This window comes from Lineus longissimus, chromosome 4 (genome assembly GCF_910592395.1).
Source record: "Lineus longissimus chromosome 4, tnLinLong1.2, whole genome shotgun sequence".
NCBI lineage: Eukaryota > Metazoa > Nemertea > Pilidiophora > Heteronemertea > Lineidae > Lineus > Lineus longissimus.
Window position 1 is genome coordinate 19,366,182 of NC_088311.1, and position 16,043 is coordinate 19,382,224.

The 16,043-nt window shown below is 40.3% G+C and overlaps 3 protein-coding genes across 3 annotated transcripts in view; 2 read left to right on the top strand and 1 right to left on the bottom strand.

Moving 5' to 3' along the window:
• Positions 1–696: 696 nt before the first annotated feature.
• LOC135486526 (thioredoxin domain-containing protein 12-like) lies at positions 697–4,762 on the bottom strand. The gene is made up of 7 exons (XM_064769376.1): positions 4,660–4,762; positions 4,078–4,138; positions 3,420–3,472; positions 3,015–3,088; positions 2,453–2,522; positions 2,128–2,211; positions 697–1,795 (listed from the first exon to the last, which is right to left on the bottom strand). Exons 1-7 carry the CDS (start codon positions 4,754–4,756, stop codon positions 1,725–1,727), a joined length of 510 nt encoding a protein of 169 aa, XP_064625446.1. The 5' UTR covers positions 4,757–4,762; the 3' UTR covers positions 697–1,724.
• Positions 4,763–5,508: 746 nt separating this feature from the next.
• On the top strand, positions 5,509–12,734 carry LOC135486525 (probable histone deacetylase 1-B). Its single transcript, XM_064769375.1, has 11 exons — positions 5,509–5,647; positions 6,494–6,606; positions 6,873–6,990; positions 7,365–7,578; positions 7,977–8,118; positions 8,616–8,708; positions 8,965–9,323; positions 9,693–9,823; positions 10,004–10,147; positions 10,518–10,593; positions 10,812–12,734. Exons 1-11 carry the CDS (start codon positions 5,599–5,601, stop codon positions 10,939–10,941), a joined length of 1,569 nt encoding a protein of 522 aa, XP_064625445.1. The 5' UTR covers positions 5,509–5,598; the 3' UTR covers positions 10,942–12,734.
• A 941-nt stretch (positions 12,735–13,675) lies between these two features.
• LOC135486527 (KICSTOR complex protein SZT2-like) overlaps positions 13,676–16,043 on the top strand; it is a 48,972-nt gene continuing 46,604 nt past the window's right edge. Inside the window, exons 1-4 of the mRNA XM_064769378.1 lie at positions 13,676–13,806; positions 14,386–14,544; positions 14,972–15,151; positions 15,835–15,912. Of these exons, the coding sequence (XP_064625448.1) occupies positions 13,777–13,806; positions 14,386–14,544; positions 14,972–15,151; positions 15,835–15,912 (447 nt within the window). The 5' untranslated portion in view covers positions 13,676–13,776. The remainder of the gene's footprint in view (positions 13,807–14,385; positions 14,545–14,971; positions 15,152–15,834; positions 15,913–16,043) is intronic.

Below are 16,043 nucleotides of genomic sequence, written 5' to 3' on the forward strand. Positions count from 1 at the left end.
CATGTTTTTACACAGTCTCCATTGATATTGGTATGGTTTTGGCAGTGTTTTCAATTATTGTGACAATGACTTCAGTGATTGTGACATTGTCTTCAGTGGTTGTAACAATATCTCTGCAAAACGGTTAGGCGTTATAGACGGGGCTTGCAGGAATTGTGCATACAACAGAAGAATAACTCTGGATGCTTATACTATGGGTTTCACCATTGATGTTGCAATTGCAAATTAATGATGATTGTGACAGTGTCTTTCTTGAATGTCCTATAGTTGGATGTGGTTCCTTTGTAGCTGTGAAGGGTCTCCATAAACTGTGCTGGTCTGTTGCATTGTTGTTTCAAGGCATCATTGAGGCCGATTAAAGGGGGGACTATAGGCAGGGGCTTGGTGTCAAATTGATGGTTGTGGCTGCCGGGTGACTAACAAGCACAGGAAGAGAACTGGGTTGGGTCTAACTTAGCGATAATCTGGCACAATTGCCAACAGTGTCAATGTACTGTATTAAGGTACTGGAGACATCTATAAGTGATTTTGAGTAACTTAATCTGGCCTACCTAGCTGTAGCCTATTGTCTCACTTTGAAGGAAGATTGTTCACAAAAAAGTTTTTCAAAGGGCAATGACACCTTTTGTTGTCATAAGAGACTCCCTCTTGGTATACAAGATGGATGCACCAAAGAACTAACTTCAAGATAAACTATAACCTTTAAAAATACATTTATTTTTGAAACACTCCACCCAAAGTTATACTCTACATGTACAACAAAATCTTACCATATACAGAATAAATATTTCAATAAATGGTTTGAATGCCAAATTATGCTCTTAATCACCTTTAAATGACATAATCAGGTGATCATCATAAGGAACATGACCGTAAGTTTTATGTCATGGAATGTTTATGAAGTTGTTTCAACAGATTTTCAGAAAGTTTGGAATTGTGTTTTCATGAAAAAACTGAACACAACTTTTGATTCCGCTGAAAGTATTTCCTTGCAAAACGAATGAAATTATTCAATCACCCAAACCTGATTAACAAGAGTGCACTTAAAGTTTAGGACTGAAGTAGATTGGCCATAATTATGAGCATTTTGACTTGACCGAAAAACGATAAGAAAACATTTAATACCATACACGTACAATTTTAAAACCACATACAAATTTCCATGGTCGTAGCATACACCGCTAACAATTAATTTCAACACAGATTTGACTAAGTTTTTCAAAAATCTCAAATTTTGCCACCACCAAGAACAAATTTAAACTAAATGCGTTTTTTTTATTCCTCTGGCACCATGCACTACATAAATATTCTTTGTTCATTATTATTCCAGATTAATATTTCAAAAAGATTAATTAACTAAAATGCCTATTGATCCTTTTCTCCTGGCGAGGAAATCACCAAGCCAACTCATATTTTCCTAATAACCTTTTAACCCTTTCGGTGCGGGAGCACAAAGAATGCATAGGTACACATTTTGAGGCAAATATTGCTTTTGGACCATACTGCATATTGCCAGGAGGAAATAACATCTTTGCTACCCATATCCAAAGAACCACCCTCCTATGTACGTTATTTCCTCATCCCCAGCAATACGCAGCACCTTTCAAACCACGATCGCTTCCATCTTAAGCAACATGATGACAGGATCACCAGCATGGCAAAGATAAAGCCTGCCTTCGCTTCTTTTGAAAATGACCCAGCCAACCTTGTGCTCTGCTCGATCTCTAAAGTTCATCAATTGGCTGTTTGGGCACAGCCTTGATTTGATCCAATGCTCGGTGCATCGATGTCACAACTGAAATAAAGAACAGTTCATATCAGACGTTACGTCATCCGTTAGGCATACTTTTTACAGAATTGTTTTCCTACAGAGTTACCTCCAATAGAGAATGGACAACACTTCACTGTGTGAGCTCGACATTATCAGGGACAATCATTTTCACTGTGTGAGCTCATTATCAGGGACAATCATTTTCACTGTGTGAGCTCATTATCAGGGACAATCATTTTCAGCTGCATGGACTCTTGATCATCAGCCCCTAACTCGCCCCCCCCCTCCGCGCCAATGCTTAGCACATACATACGTCTCGTCGTGTGATACACTGTCGGGATAAGCAAACCACTTACTTGAATTTGCATTGTAGTAGTAAAACTTGTAACTTTCATTTCCTCCTTGGTTGAAGATGTCTTGTCTGACCCTACCATTGGGATCTGTAAATGATAGACAAAATAAACAAATTGATTTCAGCCTTGATGAAAGATTTAAGAGTATACATACTGCAGGGCAACTAAAATTCCACCCCAAACATTCGGCCAAAGCACAACAGATATTTGTTCCTTCCGTACATTGTGGTATCTTGATATTAGCACAGAGACATGCCAATTTCCAAACACCCATCGGGTTTTACCATTTTTCAAGATCAGTTACTAGAATATAGATAGAAGGACCTACCAAGGAATAATATTCTTGGAATATAACCGCCATCTGGTTTGTACATTGCATCTGACGGCTCTTCGTCATCCTGAAAAAAAGGTTGAAAAGCTAAATACATCGACTCCCCAGAAATGGTGACGATTTACAAGATTCGGCCACTTTGTAAAAGTAGCAGAAGATGAATTTGGCAATTTGTTGGAAAATTTCGAGGGGAGAAGTTTTAGTCATTAACGAAGGTGGTGTAGTGGCTCTGGTCTCTGACGAGTGGTCAGTACGTCCTTGGTTCGATCCCCACTGTTGGCATGAGACACCAAGCAGGTCTCTTTGCCTTACGTGCCTTACTGGTCAGAAATATTCAGGTGACTAAGCAGCTTATCTGAGCTCTACTGAACACCCTTCAGAGTCAGCACCACATTTACAAAGGCCATTCCTCAGTTCATGAGATACATGCAGCTGAGCAGATGTTACATGCAGCTGAGCAGATGTTACATGCAGCTGAACAGATGTTACATGCAGCTGAGCAGATGTTACATGCAGCTGAGCAGATGTGACAGTGGGAATGGCATACATTTGTACATACCTGCACATTAACCATAATGAAGTGTTTGCTGAGCGTCTGAAGCTCTTGAGAGGCTGCAAAATTTGGCTTCAGGTCTGAAAGAATCAATTTAAGGAACATCAAAATATTAAATGACTGATCAACTATGACAATGTAAGCTTATTTATAGTGCCACAATTAAAACTAATTTAAATGCCTCTTCCAAATGACTACTGTGCAAAATATAATCTTTTTTTGTTCTCCTCACGGTGCCAAGTACCGCTGCCTTTACCATGAATATACTATCCCTGTCGGATTTCAAGAGTAACACTCCACTCGGTCAGACTAGAGCCAATTTTTGAAACATTTGTCTTAAAACTCAGGATTTTACAACACATAATCATTTACAGGTCAAAAATGTTACGCTATGACCCACGAAGTACTTACTTTTACAGGCACCACACCAAGATTTATGGATTATCAACATCAAGGGTTTTTTACTGAAAATAAACCGACTGATTAATTTCAAGATATGGGACATCAAACTATCCGGACTATTCCACTGTGCTGCATTATTGTACTGTGACCAAGTCCAGTTATTTGAAATCGCACTGTCACTGACTCATTTTCACGAATATATTTTCCAAATACCAGTCATCTGATATCATTGACAATCCGCTCCCTGATTTACCATTAATATCACACTCTAAACGTTGGAGGGTCTTCGGTGGGAAAGATATGAGGACGTCTTTACCAGATAACAACTGTGACGAGGTTGTAGATGTGGCACTGGTAAAGTAAACTGGTCAAAATTGCCTTCCACAAAGTCAAATAATCATACTTTTGAATATCTGAGAATTTTTTCTTCTTCATACCTATTGATACTGCTCAGTGATTTGATTAGGAATGTTCGTAATCTTAACGTTTGAATCTTGTTTTTTAATTACTTTTTAGAATCGAGGTCAAAAGAAGCAGTTTACGGGACCAATGATGTCATCAATGGCAGGTTCACACTGAAGTTCCATTGATTACAAATGGCATCGACGCGAACTTCAATGCGAACCCGCCAAAGTTGCAGATGCATGATATCACACTTTAGACTTACTACTCTTCTGCATGTTTCAAGCCTTCATCGAGATTCACCCAATCAATCTTGTCTCCCCATCCTGAAAAATAGTTGTTTATCAGTGGACAGTGGACAATAAACTTGTTAGTTCGTCTTAAACATGTAAAGGGAACCTTATATTTTTCACGATTCTGGGAATTTCAAATTCTACTGTGTCATTCAACAAATTCACGGCAAATTTCGCCATTCATTTGTAATCATCGTCCCCACCCAAGCCTCATTTGACATTAGGCCCTGGCTACACAGTAGTCTGATGATCCATGCCGAAATTAAGACAACTTCACAGAGTACGGAGTAGCTGTGGTTATGAAATACCAACGCCTTATAAAATCTACAATTGGAAAATAGGACACAACACATGAATCGCATTACAAACATATCATGATCATAATAATGCAAGGTGCCTGAAGTTTGAGGTGAACCGAACCGCCGCAAGGCTCGAGTTACACAGAAAGTGACACGTAAAACTTTTTTGAGCCGCTGTGTTTGTGAATTTATCAACGATTCTCCGCAGTTAACATGTATTTTAGGATATCACTTTTTTTCTAAGATATGACGCACCTCTAGCAAGTTCGTTAGCGCCAATCAATTGCAAAACGACAGAGAAAACAAGCAAAATGTTTGCAAAACTGGCGAACACAGAATTTGAGGAAGCCATCTTTACTGTAGCAATCTGGTGCCCAGGTATTTTCACGCCGTGGGCATCAGTTTCGCCACGCTCCGCGGACGTGCCAACTTTCCGCGTGGGATAGCTTCGCGTGTTCGCTATAAAGCATTAGTGCTTAGAGGATGGTGCTAGTGCTTTCATTGCTTTGAGATTGGCCACCTCCTGTATCAATATACATGCTGTTGTTGTTGAGATGGAAGCTGAACCGCGCGCGTGTACTGACCTGAAGAGGAGTCAAGTGTCTGAGATCGCGACAAAGGCTTTATTGGCACCTTCTAAAAGCACTACCCACCACCCAGTGCCTTTCGTTCCGGGCTATATTCCTTGTTCTATCGCTACCATCGCTTCTGTTAGTGTCGCCCATATCTCGGGATTGCTTGTAGGCCTACCCGCCCCCTTTTACTACATTATGGGAGCAATAAAACACGGAATATGGCCCGGTGTGACAGTGGATATAGTCCCCCTGGAGTCATAGTCCGGTAGCATTGTATTTGCCCAATTAACAGGCAGCATGATCTATTGTACCGCTAACTCTAACCAAAACATTTAGCAATGCGGGCTATTGTTACACGGACTATCAGCCCTAGGACTACTATCCCCGTCACACCGGAATGAAAGGTAGGCCTACTGGGTAGTGGGTTAACCAGTTCATTCTCAACTAAGGTGTTATTCCTCCTTAGAGCATGGCTCGCCAAATTTAAGAAATCCGCGCAGTGGGGGAGTGCTGATTTGCCACCTGTGGACCAGGTTGCTGTAAGTGCTTGGGACCAGTCACAAGCACAGCAGTGTGCACAGGCGCAACGTGAAAGCTGCAGTAAGTCACAGCATCAGTCATGTCTACACAACCTCACAGCAAGAAGAAAATCTGCTATTACTACGATGGTGAGTGATTAATTATAGATAGTTGGATCCACTTATTTTACAGGTCACTCCTCGGGCTAATTTTGGGACAAGATCAGAAGATCTGAAGAATGGATGAGTTTTGTACCGCGCGCCTCCGATCGATCGGGCATCACTTTTCCCAAATTTCATCAAGTCAATATCGTCATGCCGCGTGATCAAATCGGCCCACCTTGTTGTGTATTTTGATCTATATGTTAATATCGTTCGTGTTGTATTCATTTTCTACTAGTTTGTGGTGTAAGTTTGTGGGTAAAAACGATTTTATATCTGGGCTTTCTAAACGGTGGAGTCGAATGCACTGTTCCTTTGTGTACATTTTGTGTACAAAGGAGCCTCCACCAATGTATGGTGGCTCCCTAGGCCGAACGCATTTACTCTTTCATTTACAAGTTTCATTTGCATTGCTGGTTTTGTTCATGCATTTTATGTTATGAATTAAATCATGCTCTGGTCTGGAACACTACTAACTACTCTTACTAGAGTCTTACTCACCTACTGGTTGGATTTATTTTAAGTTTCCTTTTAATTGATAAATGATCCTTGCTATTGTTACATCTCGACCAAACATTATTAATTAAACAGGATAAAAAGTAATCAACGTCAAAAGGGTTTGACTTGACAACTTCTACAGTCCTGTCTTGTTTGTATTAAATGTAAATTAGTCCACAAAGACAAGGAGAAATAGGTGTATAGTAATGCCCCTCTCTACTCTTACTTACAGACTCGTTAGACCGCTAATCCTTAATCCTTGGAACCAGTCCGGGTCTGACTTTTGGGCTTATATTTTGAAAACTTGAGATAAATTTTTTCTGCTTTTCTCTCCAGGCGACATTGGTAACTATTATTATGGCCAGGGACATCCCATGAAGCCCCATCGCATACGCATGACACACAATCTGCTCCTCAATTATGGACTCTATCGAAAAATGGAAATTTATGTGAGTATGCATTGTACAGGATTATATCTCTAAAGGAAACTGTCCTTAATAGAGAGGAGTCTAAAGTAGAGGTCAAATTCAATGGAAACAAACAATTTGGGACCAAAAGTAGTGTCCTTGATAGAGAGGGTATCCTTATTAGGGAGGTGTCTGCTAAGGGAGGTTCCACTGTAAGGTGACTGATGTAATTCTACTGGTTGAGGATCTCAGGTCCCAGTAATTTTCATCATCAAAATATTTTATTTTGAACGTTGTTTTATTTTCAGCGCCCTCACAAAGCTACTCAAGAAGAAATGACGAAATTCCACAGCGATGACTACATAAAATTCTTACGGAGCATTCGACCAGATAACATGTCAGAATACAACAAACAGATGCAGAGATGTGAGTTGTGAGCCTGTTTGCAACAGCGTAACAGTTCTGTGTGTTGTCTTGTTTGCCAATGGGGTTATCCCAAAACTTTCTCTAAATAATCACAAATTCCCTTATCAAACTCTTTCACTGCCAAACACTTTTGGAAACTACAAATTCACAAATTCCCATCACTTCAAACGCATTTTAGAAAGTATCACACAACGAAAGTGGTGTCGGCACAAAAAAATGGAAAATTATGCTGACATGTCCAGACACGTTCAAATCAAGTGCCAAGGAAAGACAGTGTGAGAAATAACATCATATACCTTTCACTGTTTCAGTAACCACTTTCGGTATCGAATTGGTTTCTGCATATTGACAAACTGTTGTCTTTTATATTCCAGTCAATGTTGGTGAAGATTGTCCCGTCTTCGATGGAATGTATGAGTTCTGTCAGTTGTCAACAGGAGGCTCTGTAGCTGGTGCTGTGAAGCTAAACAAACAGGCGGCCGACATCGCTGTCAACTGGGCGGGAGGACTTCACCACGCCAAGAAGTCGGAGGCTTCTGGATTCTGTTATGTAAACGACATTGTGCTAGCAATTTTAGAATTACTGAAGTAAGTATAAAGTCTTAAAAGTAGAAATTTTAAGTCGGACAAATAATTAAATCATGTAAATAGTGCATGGTTTGAAATTCACCTAGGCAATGAGTCTAATGCCTTCCTGCACTCCCTATTTGGCTTGGTGCCATTGAAATATCTTCCTTTTGGAGGCAACTTATGCTTTATCTTTTGACATTAATTTTAAAATAAGATCTTATCCATTTGAAAGGTACTGTTTTAGACAAAAAAAGCTGTGCCCTTTCGAAACAAATTTCGAGGTCTGCCACCAGTTTGTGCTTTCGCCTCTCATTTAAAGGATGTAGTAATCAAAGTAAAGTGACGTACCCATGGTCACAGACATTCTACAACAAATCATGTCAAGTTTAAATTATATATAATTTACTTCGTTCCAGATATCATCAGCGTGTTCTGTACGTCGACATCGACATCCATCACGGCGACGGCGTGGAGGAGGCATTTTATACGACAGATCGTGTCATGACTGTATCATTCCATAAATATGGCGAATACTTCCCCGGAACGGGTGACCTCAGGGTAAGTGCATGAGCACCCTGGGTGCCAGATGGGGGATTCTAAAGTGTTGAAAACCAGCGACCTTATTCACAGTAGTGTAACTGTGTCCCAACTCTCCTAATTTAGGCAAATAGAAAAGTGTCTGTATTGGCAGTAAGCTTTGTACATTGTAGTCAGTATCGAACACAGATTTTGGCAACTGATCACTTTGTCTTTTGTATGAATGAAGTCATCAGATCGAATCTCAGTTTACCCAGCCTCTATGTCAATGGGGGCTATCATAAACTCCTAAATGTACATTTATTTGATAAAGTGCATTGCAGTACGTGGTGTCATACCTGCGTCACATTGATTATAAGGCTTAAAATAAGGCATTAGAAAAATAGTCATAAGGCTTTCTACACTATCTAAAAAAAGTAGTGGTACAGTGGTTATATCGCAGGTATGTTATTTTGATTGTATTATATTAGAAATTGACGGCGTGGCCATGACCTCATCATGCCAAAAAAATTTTGCAGGATATTGGAGCAGGTCGTGGCAAGTACTATGCAGTGAACTTCCCTCTTCGAGATGGAATTGACGATGATTCATACGAGTCGATATTCTGCCCAGTAAGTAGCAAACCTCTTTTAATCAAAACCATTTCATACAGTTGAACCTCCCTGAGGACACCCTTGGGAGGGACAAGTACTGTCCTTGATAAAAAGGTAAAATCGAATGAAAAAAACCAATTTGGACGAAAAACTAGTGTCCTTAAAGAGAGGGTGTACTTGATACTAATGATAGAGAGGTCCGCTAACGATGTATTGTGAGATCATCATATATCATCTTCTTAGGGTAATCTGGTAACGGTTTCCTCTTTTCCAGGTGTTGACCAAAGTCATGGAGATGTATCAGCCAAGTGCCGTGGTGCTGCAGTGCGGTGCCGATTCTTTATCGGGAGACAGACTTGGTTGCTTCAACGTGACCTTGAAGGGTCACGGGAAGTGCGTCGAGTTCGTCAAGAAATACAACCTGCCTCTGTTGATGCTCGGCGGAGGTGGCTACACGATCAGGAACGTCGCACGATGCTGGACGTACGAGACGTCGATTGCTCTCGGCGTTGAGGTGGCCAACGAATTGCCCTACAATGACTACTTCGAATATTACGGTCCCGATTTCAAGCTACACATCAGCCCATCGAACATGGCCAACCAGAACACACCTGAATATCTGGACAAGATCAAGTAAGTATAAACCAGAAATCAAATAGGCTCATTTCTCGTACATGTGAGAATATTTGCGGCTCAAATATTTTGCTTTTGAACCCTCAATGTTACTTTTCACGGAGAACAATGTTCGCAGTCATGGGCCGAAAAAGCATTGAAAAAAACGTGCTTGTTTTAGAGATTTCAACTTTGCGAGCAATCACCTGAGTACTGAGAGCTCCAGCAAGCGTTCTGCAGAAAAATGCATTTACTTCAAGAAAAAAACTTTTTCCGACTCCAATTTTGTAGAGAAGGTGGGAGGGGAGGGCAACATCAAACATACAATTCTTAAGGAGAGCCCAGGTTATCCTCTATTGACTTCTTAACAGAAACCTTAAACTTTTACAGGACTCGATTATTTGAAAACTTGCGCATGTTGCCTCATGCTCCCGGTGTCCAGATGCAGGCCATTCCCGAGGATTGTGTAAACGATGAGAGCGATGACGAGGAGAAAGAAAACCCTGATGAGAGAATATCAAGTAAGTACAATCAGTTGGAGGACTAGAAATTTGTTGTCTGAGAGCGAGACGCACTGCATGATATCATTTGGCCCATAGGCCTATTTGTGATTATGGAAATGAGGTAAAATTCTTTGTTTTGACAATTTGGCTGCATATTTTGAGTTCGAATCTAATATCCATCTCCATCTCTCTCTCCAGTCCGTGCCAGCGATAAGCGCATCACAGGAGAAGATGAGTTCTCCGATTCTGAAGACGAAGAAGGTGGCGGCAGACGCGACAGACAGAACTTTAAACGTAAACGGCCAAGAACCGAGGATGGAGAAAAGAAATCTGAGGAATCGGGTAAGCCTTTCATTTCTGTGTGTGCTATGAGCTTCCACAAAATCATATTTTGTGAAAAAAAATACTCCAGAGGCTCGCATGGAACAATTTTTTCTCCATCTTTACCTGATCATGATGAGTAAAGTTGGAATTATTCTGTCTTCTGTTGCCCCATGCAAACACAATGTCCCTGGCCTGGGACATTTTATTTTCACAAACTCTCTTCTAAAACTGTTGTCAATGGAGTTAGGCCTTGTTGGGAGTTAGGCCTTGTTGATCTTTCAGTTCATAGGGTTGTGAAGTATCTCTGCATCAAAGTATCTCTGAATACCTGCGCTGTGCTAGAGTTTGTTTCTACCTAGAGTTGCTATTCTATGCTCATGTTTTATAGGCGATGCTAAACCTGCCAAGGACGTCAAAGTCGAACCCACAGCTGCACCAGAGGTCAAGACAGAAGTGAAAGAAAAGTAAGACTATTTTTATGTCAGATTGAATCGTATAGTAAAGTGTTGTAAAAATTCACCTTTTGGCTTTGAGAAGGGGCGATCTCTCCCTTTTGGCGAAGTTTGTTTACTGTCTGAAAAAAAAATATCTGTGGTTGAGAAGAACATGTGAGGCAATTGAGAGCCTAGTTTGGTGATTCCTGTGTTGACATTTTTACATTAATTTCATATCTTCCTTTCAGCAATGAGAAAGAAAAAGAGCCGGAGAAGAAGGTCGAGGAACCACCAGCAGCAGCAGCCGCAGCAACACCACCTGCCGAGACAAAAGAAGCAGCCCCGACTGCCACCACAGAGGAAAAGATGGAAATATGAACGATCAAATGATTTCTGGAATGGTCATCATAACACAGAAAAAGTAGTGACAGCAGGCTATTTAAAAGGAACGATATAGGAATGTGACATTTCCATTCTTGGAGGATTTCCGTTTTTCCTCCTCCTAGGAAGGGTTAATTTGCCAGCAGAAGTGGAAAGATTTATGCCTCAGGTCTCAGTAAAACTTCGAATTTTTTAAATCAAACAAAAGAAGCATTTTAGAGACATATTTTTGCAAGTATTAAGGGCAGTTCGAAGGACAACATGTGCACGTGGAAAACTTAACAGTTTTTTGCTCTGAGTACTGTAACAACCATGCCATGAGTGTGATCAAGGATAACTTTGAAGAAGATTTGACACTAGAGGACTAGTAAAATTAACTGTGTTTTGCCATCAAATCTTAACAAGCCGCTTTAGGACACATGACATTGTTGGATTGGGCATATTTTGCATAATGGCTAATATTGTCATTTTATGTTGGACAAAAGAATGGGAAACTACTGTCTGGATGACCTTAGACCTATTTACCTAAAATCCAGGTTTGATCACCTTCTTATTTGTATGTTTTTGACATGTATGATAAAAATATGCAGAGAAAAGGCACATAAGTGCAAGCTGTAGCCAACTTCATGATAATGAACATTGCATGTGCTCCAAGCCTGGGATCAGACATGTCATTTCATTATTCATGTATTCTCTTATTCACTTATTCAGGTGTGCATGTGATAAATATCACATCAGTCCATTTTGTTAATATCAGGTATAGATTTAATCCATGCTTGTTAATATCAATGTTGTGAAAAGGTCTAGTTTTATACATGTAACTCCTCATTGTGTTTCACTGATTTCATGACAGCCAAAAGTGTGCATAGGTCCCTGGAAGACTACTTCAAATTGATTAACTCACAAGACATAAAGGAAGTCTTGGTACATTGTGAACACCACTACAATTTGTTAAAGTCGGATGTTCAACAATCTGGGATGGGCGGCTGCTTTTCTGTTCCTTCTTCTCTTAAAGTTGTGACTATGCACCTGTTTTCCATTCCTTATTAAAGAGTAAGTAGGTCGCATTTGAAAATATTCAAAATATAGTTTACCTTGGAGACACTGGCAAGATAAATCAGAACTGACCAAATTTCTGTACCAAAACATTGCCACAGGAAATACATTGGGCTTTTGATCTTGCCTGTCCTAGGGGCAAATGTCAAGGCACCGAAAAAGAGCAACATGTTCGCGAAAATAATGTTTTATGATGTAAACTTCGAGAAAGACGTCATGGAGTTGCAAACAGTTGGGCACTTGTGAAAACGGTGCACTTCGTCGGAAGAGTTTGGTGTGACATAATATACAATCTTGTGATGTCACATGATGTAAATGGCGGCCACAGTTAACCACTGCAGGAATGGCCAGCCAAATATAATAGGCTCAAGTTGCTAAATGCGACCCAAAATCCACTCCGAATTTTCCAGATTGTTTTAGATGCTTACTGAGACTATGGTAATGAAAAGCTGTGGAATTCCAATCTACTTGCTCTTTAATGAAAGTACACATTGTTTCTGTAGAAATTAAGTTATTCACAATCATGTAGCACATGTGTTTAATTTCTATTTGATAAAAAAATGCAGTTTTGTATGATCTCGTGATGGACTGAGTCATGGTTGCTTTGAAATTAAGCAAATCTGGCTCTGGACCAAATTATCAATATGTTGTTTGTCATCAGATGTCTGGTAATTTGTGAGGTTGTGTGGCTGTAATTAATGCCCTAATTAAATAAAGTCATTTTTCATAAAGGACTTTTTGTTAGTCTCCATGTCAACTGAGGACTGGTACCTATTGGTGTGTCATGGACTTGATGTGGATGAGGCTTAGACAGGAAACATGTGAGCAAAGTTGGCAGCATAATGGCCACACCGCTCACACACGTAAAATCCAGGCCTACTCTGCACCGTTAGGTATATGATGTCGCAGATTGCAGTGCTTTTGAACCGATATAATGTCCTCATTTTGCCATCCAAGAATACAATGTTTCTTGCCCAATATGACAATGAGGACGTCGTGCAATCGTTACTTGGAGACGCAAGGCGTTGGACTATTGCCAAGCAAGGGACTTCAGCCACGGAGGGGAAGGCCATTGCAAGCTTCATGTTCCTCAAACAGTGGGGTCTTGCTTACCATGGCATAGACTCCAGGTACAGCAAGGTTCCAAATTTTTCCCGTGAATTAAAGCACATTCACTGAATACCTTAGCGGATAACCTAAATTTCTGATGGGGTCAGACAGGATTATGGACCCTGGCTCAAAGGCGTGGTAGCCTGCAGTGTTAACCTGTTGGGCTGGAGGCAAGATGAAGAGCCATGATGCAGATCAAGGTCTTTGCCAGACGGATCTTCTTTACTTACGAATTTCGCGACAAAGATTTCAATCACATGTAACGTCGAGTGTTGTGCTGAAGTTCAGGATGTACAACATTTACTACAAAGCTCTGAAAAACGTGCCTTGTAAGAACACACATCAAATCAAATCTGTTTGTACCCAAAGCCAATCAGATCCCATTGATATGAGGATGATAAAAACCATAACAATGCCATGTGCATGTCTATTTTTAGCTTAGTCCCACCACACGTGACACTATTTACCTTATTATGCATGGGGAATCCCGACGCTAAAAGGAAACAAGTTTGAAGCATGAATTCACATTTTGCACTGATACAGTAGTGCATCATGTACATACAGTGTACATTGCTCTTCAGCTGTTCAAAATGAAAAGTAATTTTTCCTCGATTTCTCTGCCTGTATTATTCTCTCATCGGATTTCATGATCTGAGTTAGTCTGAAATGGATCAGGAAGCAACTACCGAGCCTGAGGTAAACTGTCAGAACCCAAAAAGTGCCAAATCAGGAATAACATAAACAATAACACCCATGTCCCATCCACATCATTATATCATCATCATTCATTAACTTAAATCCATCATCAATCCACACCCATGCATGCACTTATCACCTTCATGCACTAGGCATATCAAGAAAAAAAATTGAGGTCATTATCCGGGGCGCATTAGAACCCGCGTCTCCCGGAAGAATAAATAAGCGCGATTTGCAGCGCTGGATATATATATGTCGTGTCGTTCACAGATTAAAGTTAAACAAGACGTCGACTGTCATCATAAATAAAAGGAATATGACCAAGGGCAAGGCAGACCATCACATATTGACCAACTACGACCTACATCCAAAGAACCTCTCCCTACGTTATTTCCTCTTGACGGCACGTAAATATCACCGCAGCATTGTTTTATTTTGGGCCTGGGGTAATGCAAAATGCTCCAAAAGCAACATTACTTGTTAAGTTGACCTTGTTTCCCGGAGAGTTGGGCCAATGAGTCCTGCCATGTTTGCAATGCAACCTTTGACTTGACCTTGTCAAATTGACCTTGTTTCCAGGAGAGTCCAGTCGCGCCGGCGCCGGCGGTGGATCTGGGCGAGGCCGGAGATCTCTACATTTTGATGAAGAGGGAGTATCGGATATCAAGAAATATTAGAGCGTCATGGTTTTTCAACCACCTCAACACCAATGTTGAATATGTCCCGAAGGAAAATCTGGTAAGTATCATTCCTGAATTGGACTTCTGATCGCTTTTTCATGCAGCATGTTTTTCATTGCCTTTCAGTATCTTCTTGAAGGTTCTCAGGCTTCTCAAATACACCATCAATATATACACACCCATTCCCATGATTCAAAAATTATTAGGGCACCCATTTTAGAGTCAATTTGGCCTCGGGTACTGACAATTTTTGAAAGAAGATTAGAGGGCATGAAGGTGGCAGTGGTTAAATTCACACCCTGCACACCGTTTAACGGTGTGTGCACCCAAATTAGGGTAGCCCGGATGTCAAAATTACGAAATACAATGAAAAATATGTTTTCAGGATTTTTTCAGGCAATTGTGTATAGAGAACATCCATATTGACCACTGTAGTCCTTGTCAAATTATATTGTATTATAAATGTCTTGATGAATCGTTTACAGGATGACTTCACTGAAGAACTAGGAATCGTATCGGTTGTGCCAAAAGATTTGACAAAAGTAATCCCAGCGAATGCATCGAAGATGATATTCCGTCTGACACCGAGCAGCAGAATCACATTTCTTGCCCGCCGATATCGATTGGTGTTCACGCTTGATTTGAGTCCCACTGCCGCCTCAGTTGTAAGTATGAAACAGCGTCGACGGGTGCTGGTACTTATTTTTTTTTTAATCTGCGAGTTGCGTCTGCCTATTTTAAAGTGATACTATGATGTGATTTACAACTTTGCGGAAATACGTCCGTTTTTAATTGTTGATCACAAATGTAAAGCTCAAATTTTCCATTTTTGATTAGATTTATTATAAAATCGCTGAATGTAAACCACTGCGACCGCGAAAATGTTCATGTTGTGACGTCATCAACGAAAACGGCATCGGAGCGAGCCGTCCGGGCGGGATTAAACCATCAAAAAAAAAACCTTACCAATTTATGAGAAAGTGACGTAGTCATTTGTCAAAAACAGCTAAAACATCATATGGTGAAATTTGACACGAGTTACCCTTTAAGTCATAAAGATGGATCAGTAAAAAAAAAGGTACAGACTACGGTTTGTTGTCTGATCAGTTTGCTGTCTGACCAGTCACTTAGTTAAGGGTCACTCCTGAAACAAGCAAATCCTACCTCCACACCCTAGATTTTTATTGCGGATTTGCACGAATCTCTGGCCCCAACTTAATCATGGCTGAAACAATCAAATTGGGGCAATGATATACCGTAACCACCATTTAAAGCTTTGTTTGGACTTTTCGAGCCCTGAAAAATGCTTCATTGCCTGTTTGAAAAACTTTGTTTATGTTTTGTTTAGGACATTCATTCTGGCCAAGTTCTCTACGACAAAGCATTTCAGTCATTGAAGACAACCCTTAAAGCCCTCATTAGACCAGTAAGTATATATCATAACCAGCAGTGTTTTGCTAATTGAGGTAAATTTGCTAGTCCAATCCCGTGAAAACACTTTATCATTTCTATAAATCACCCAACAAATTGATCGATTTTGCTTGATGTTTTCTTATT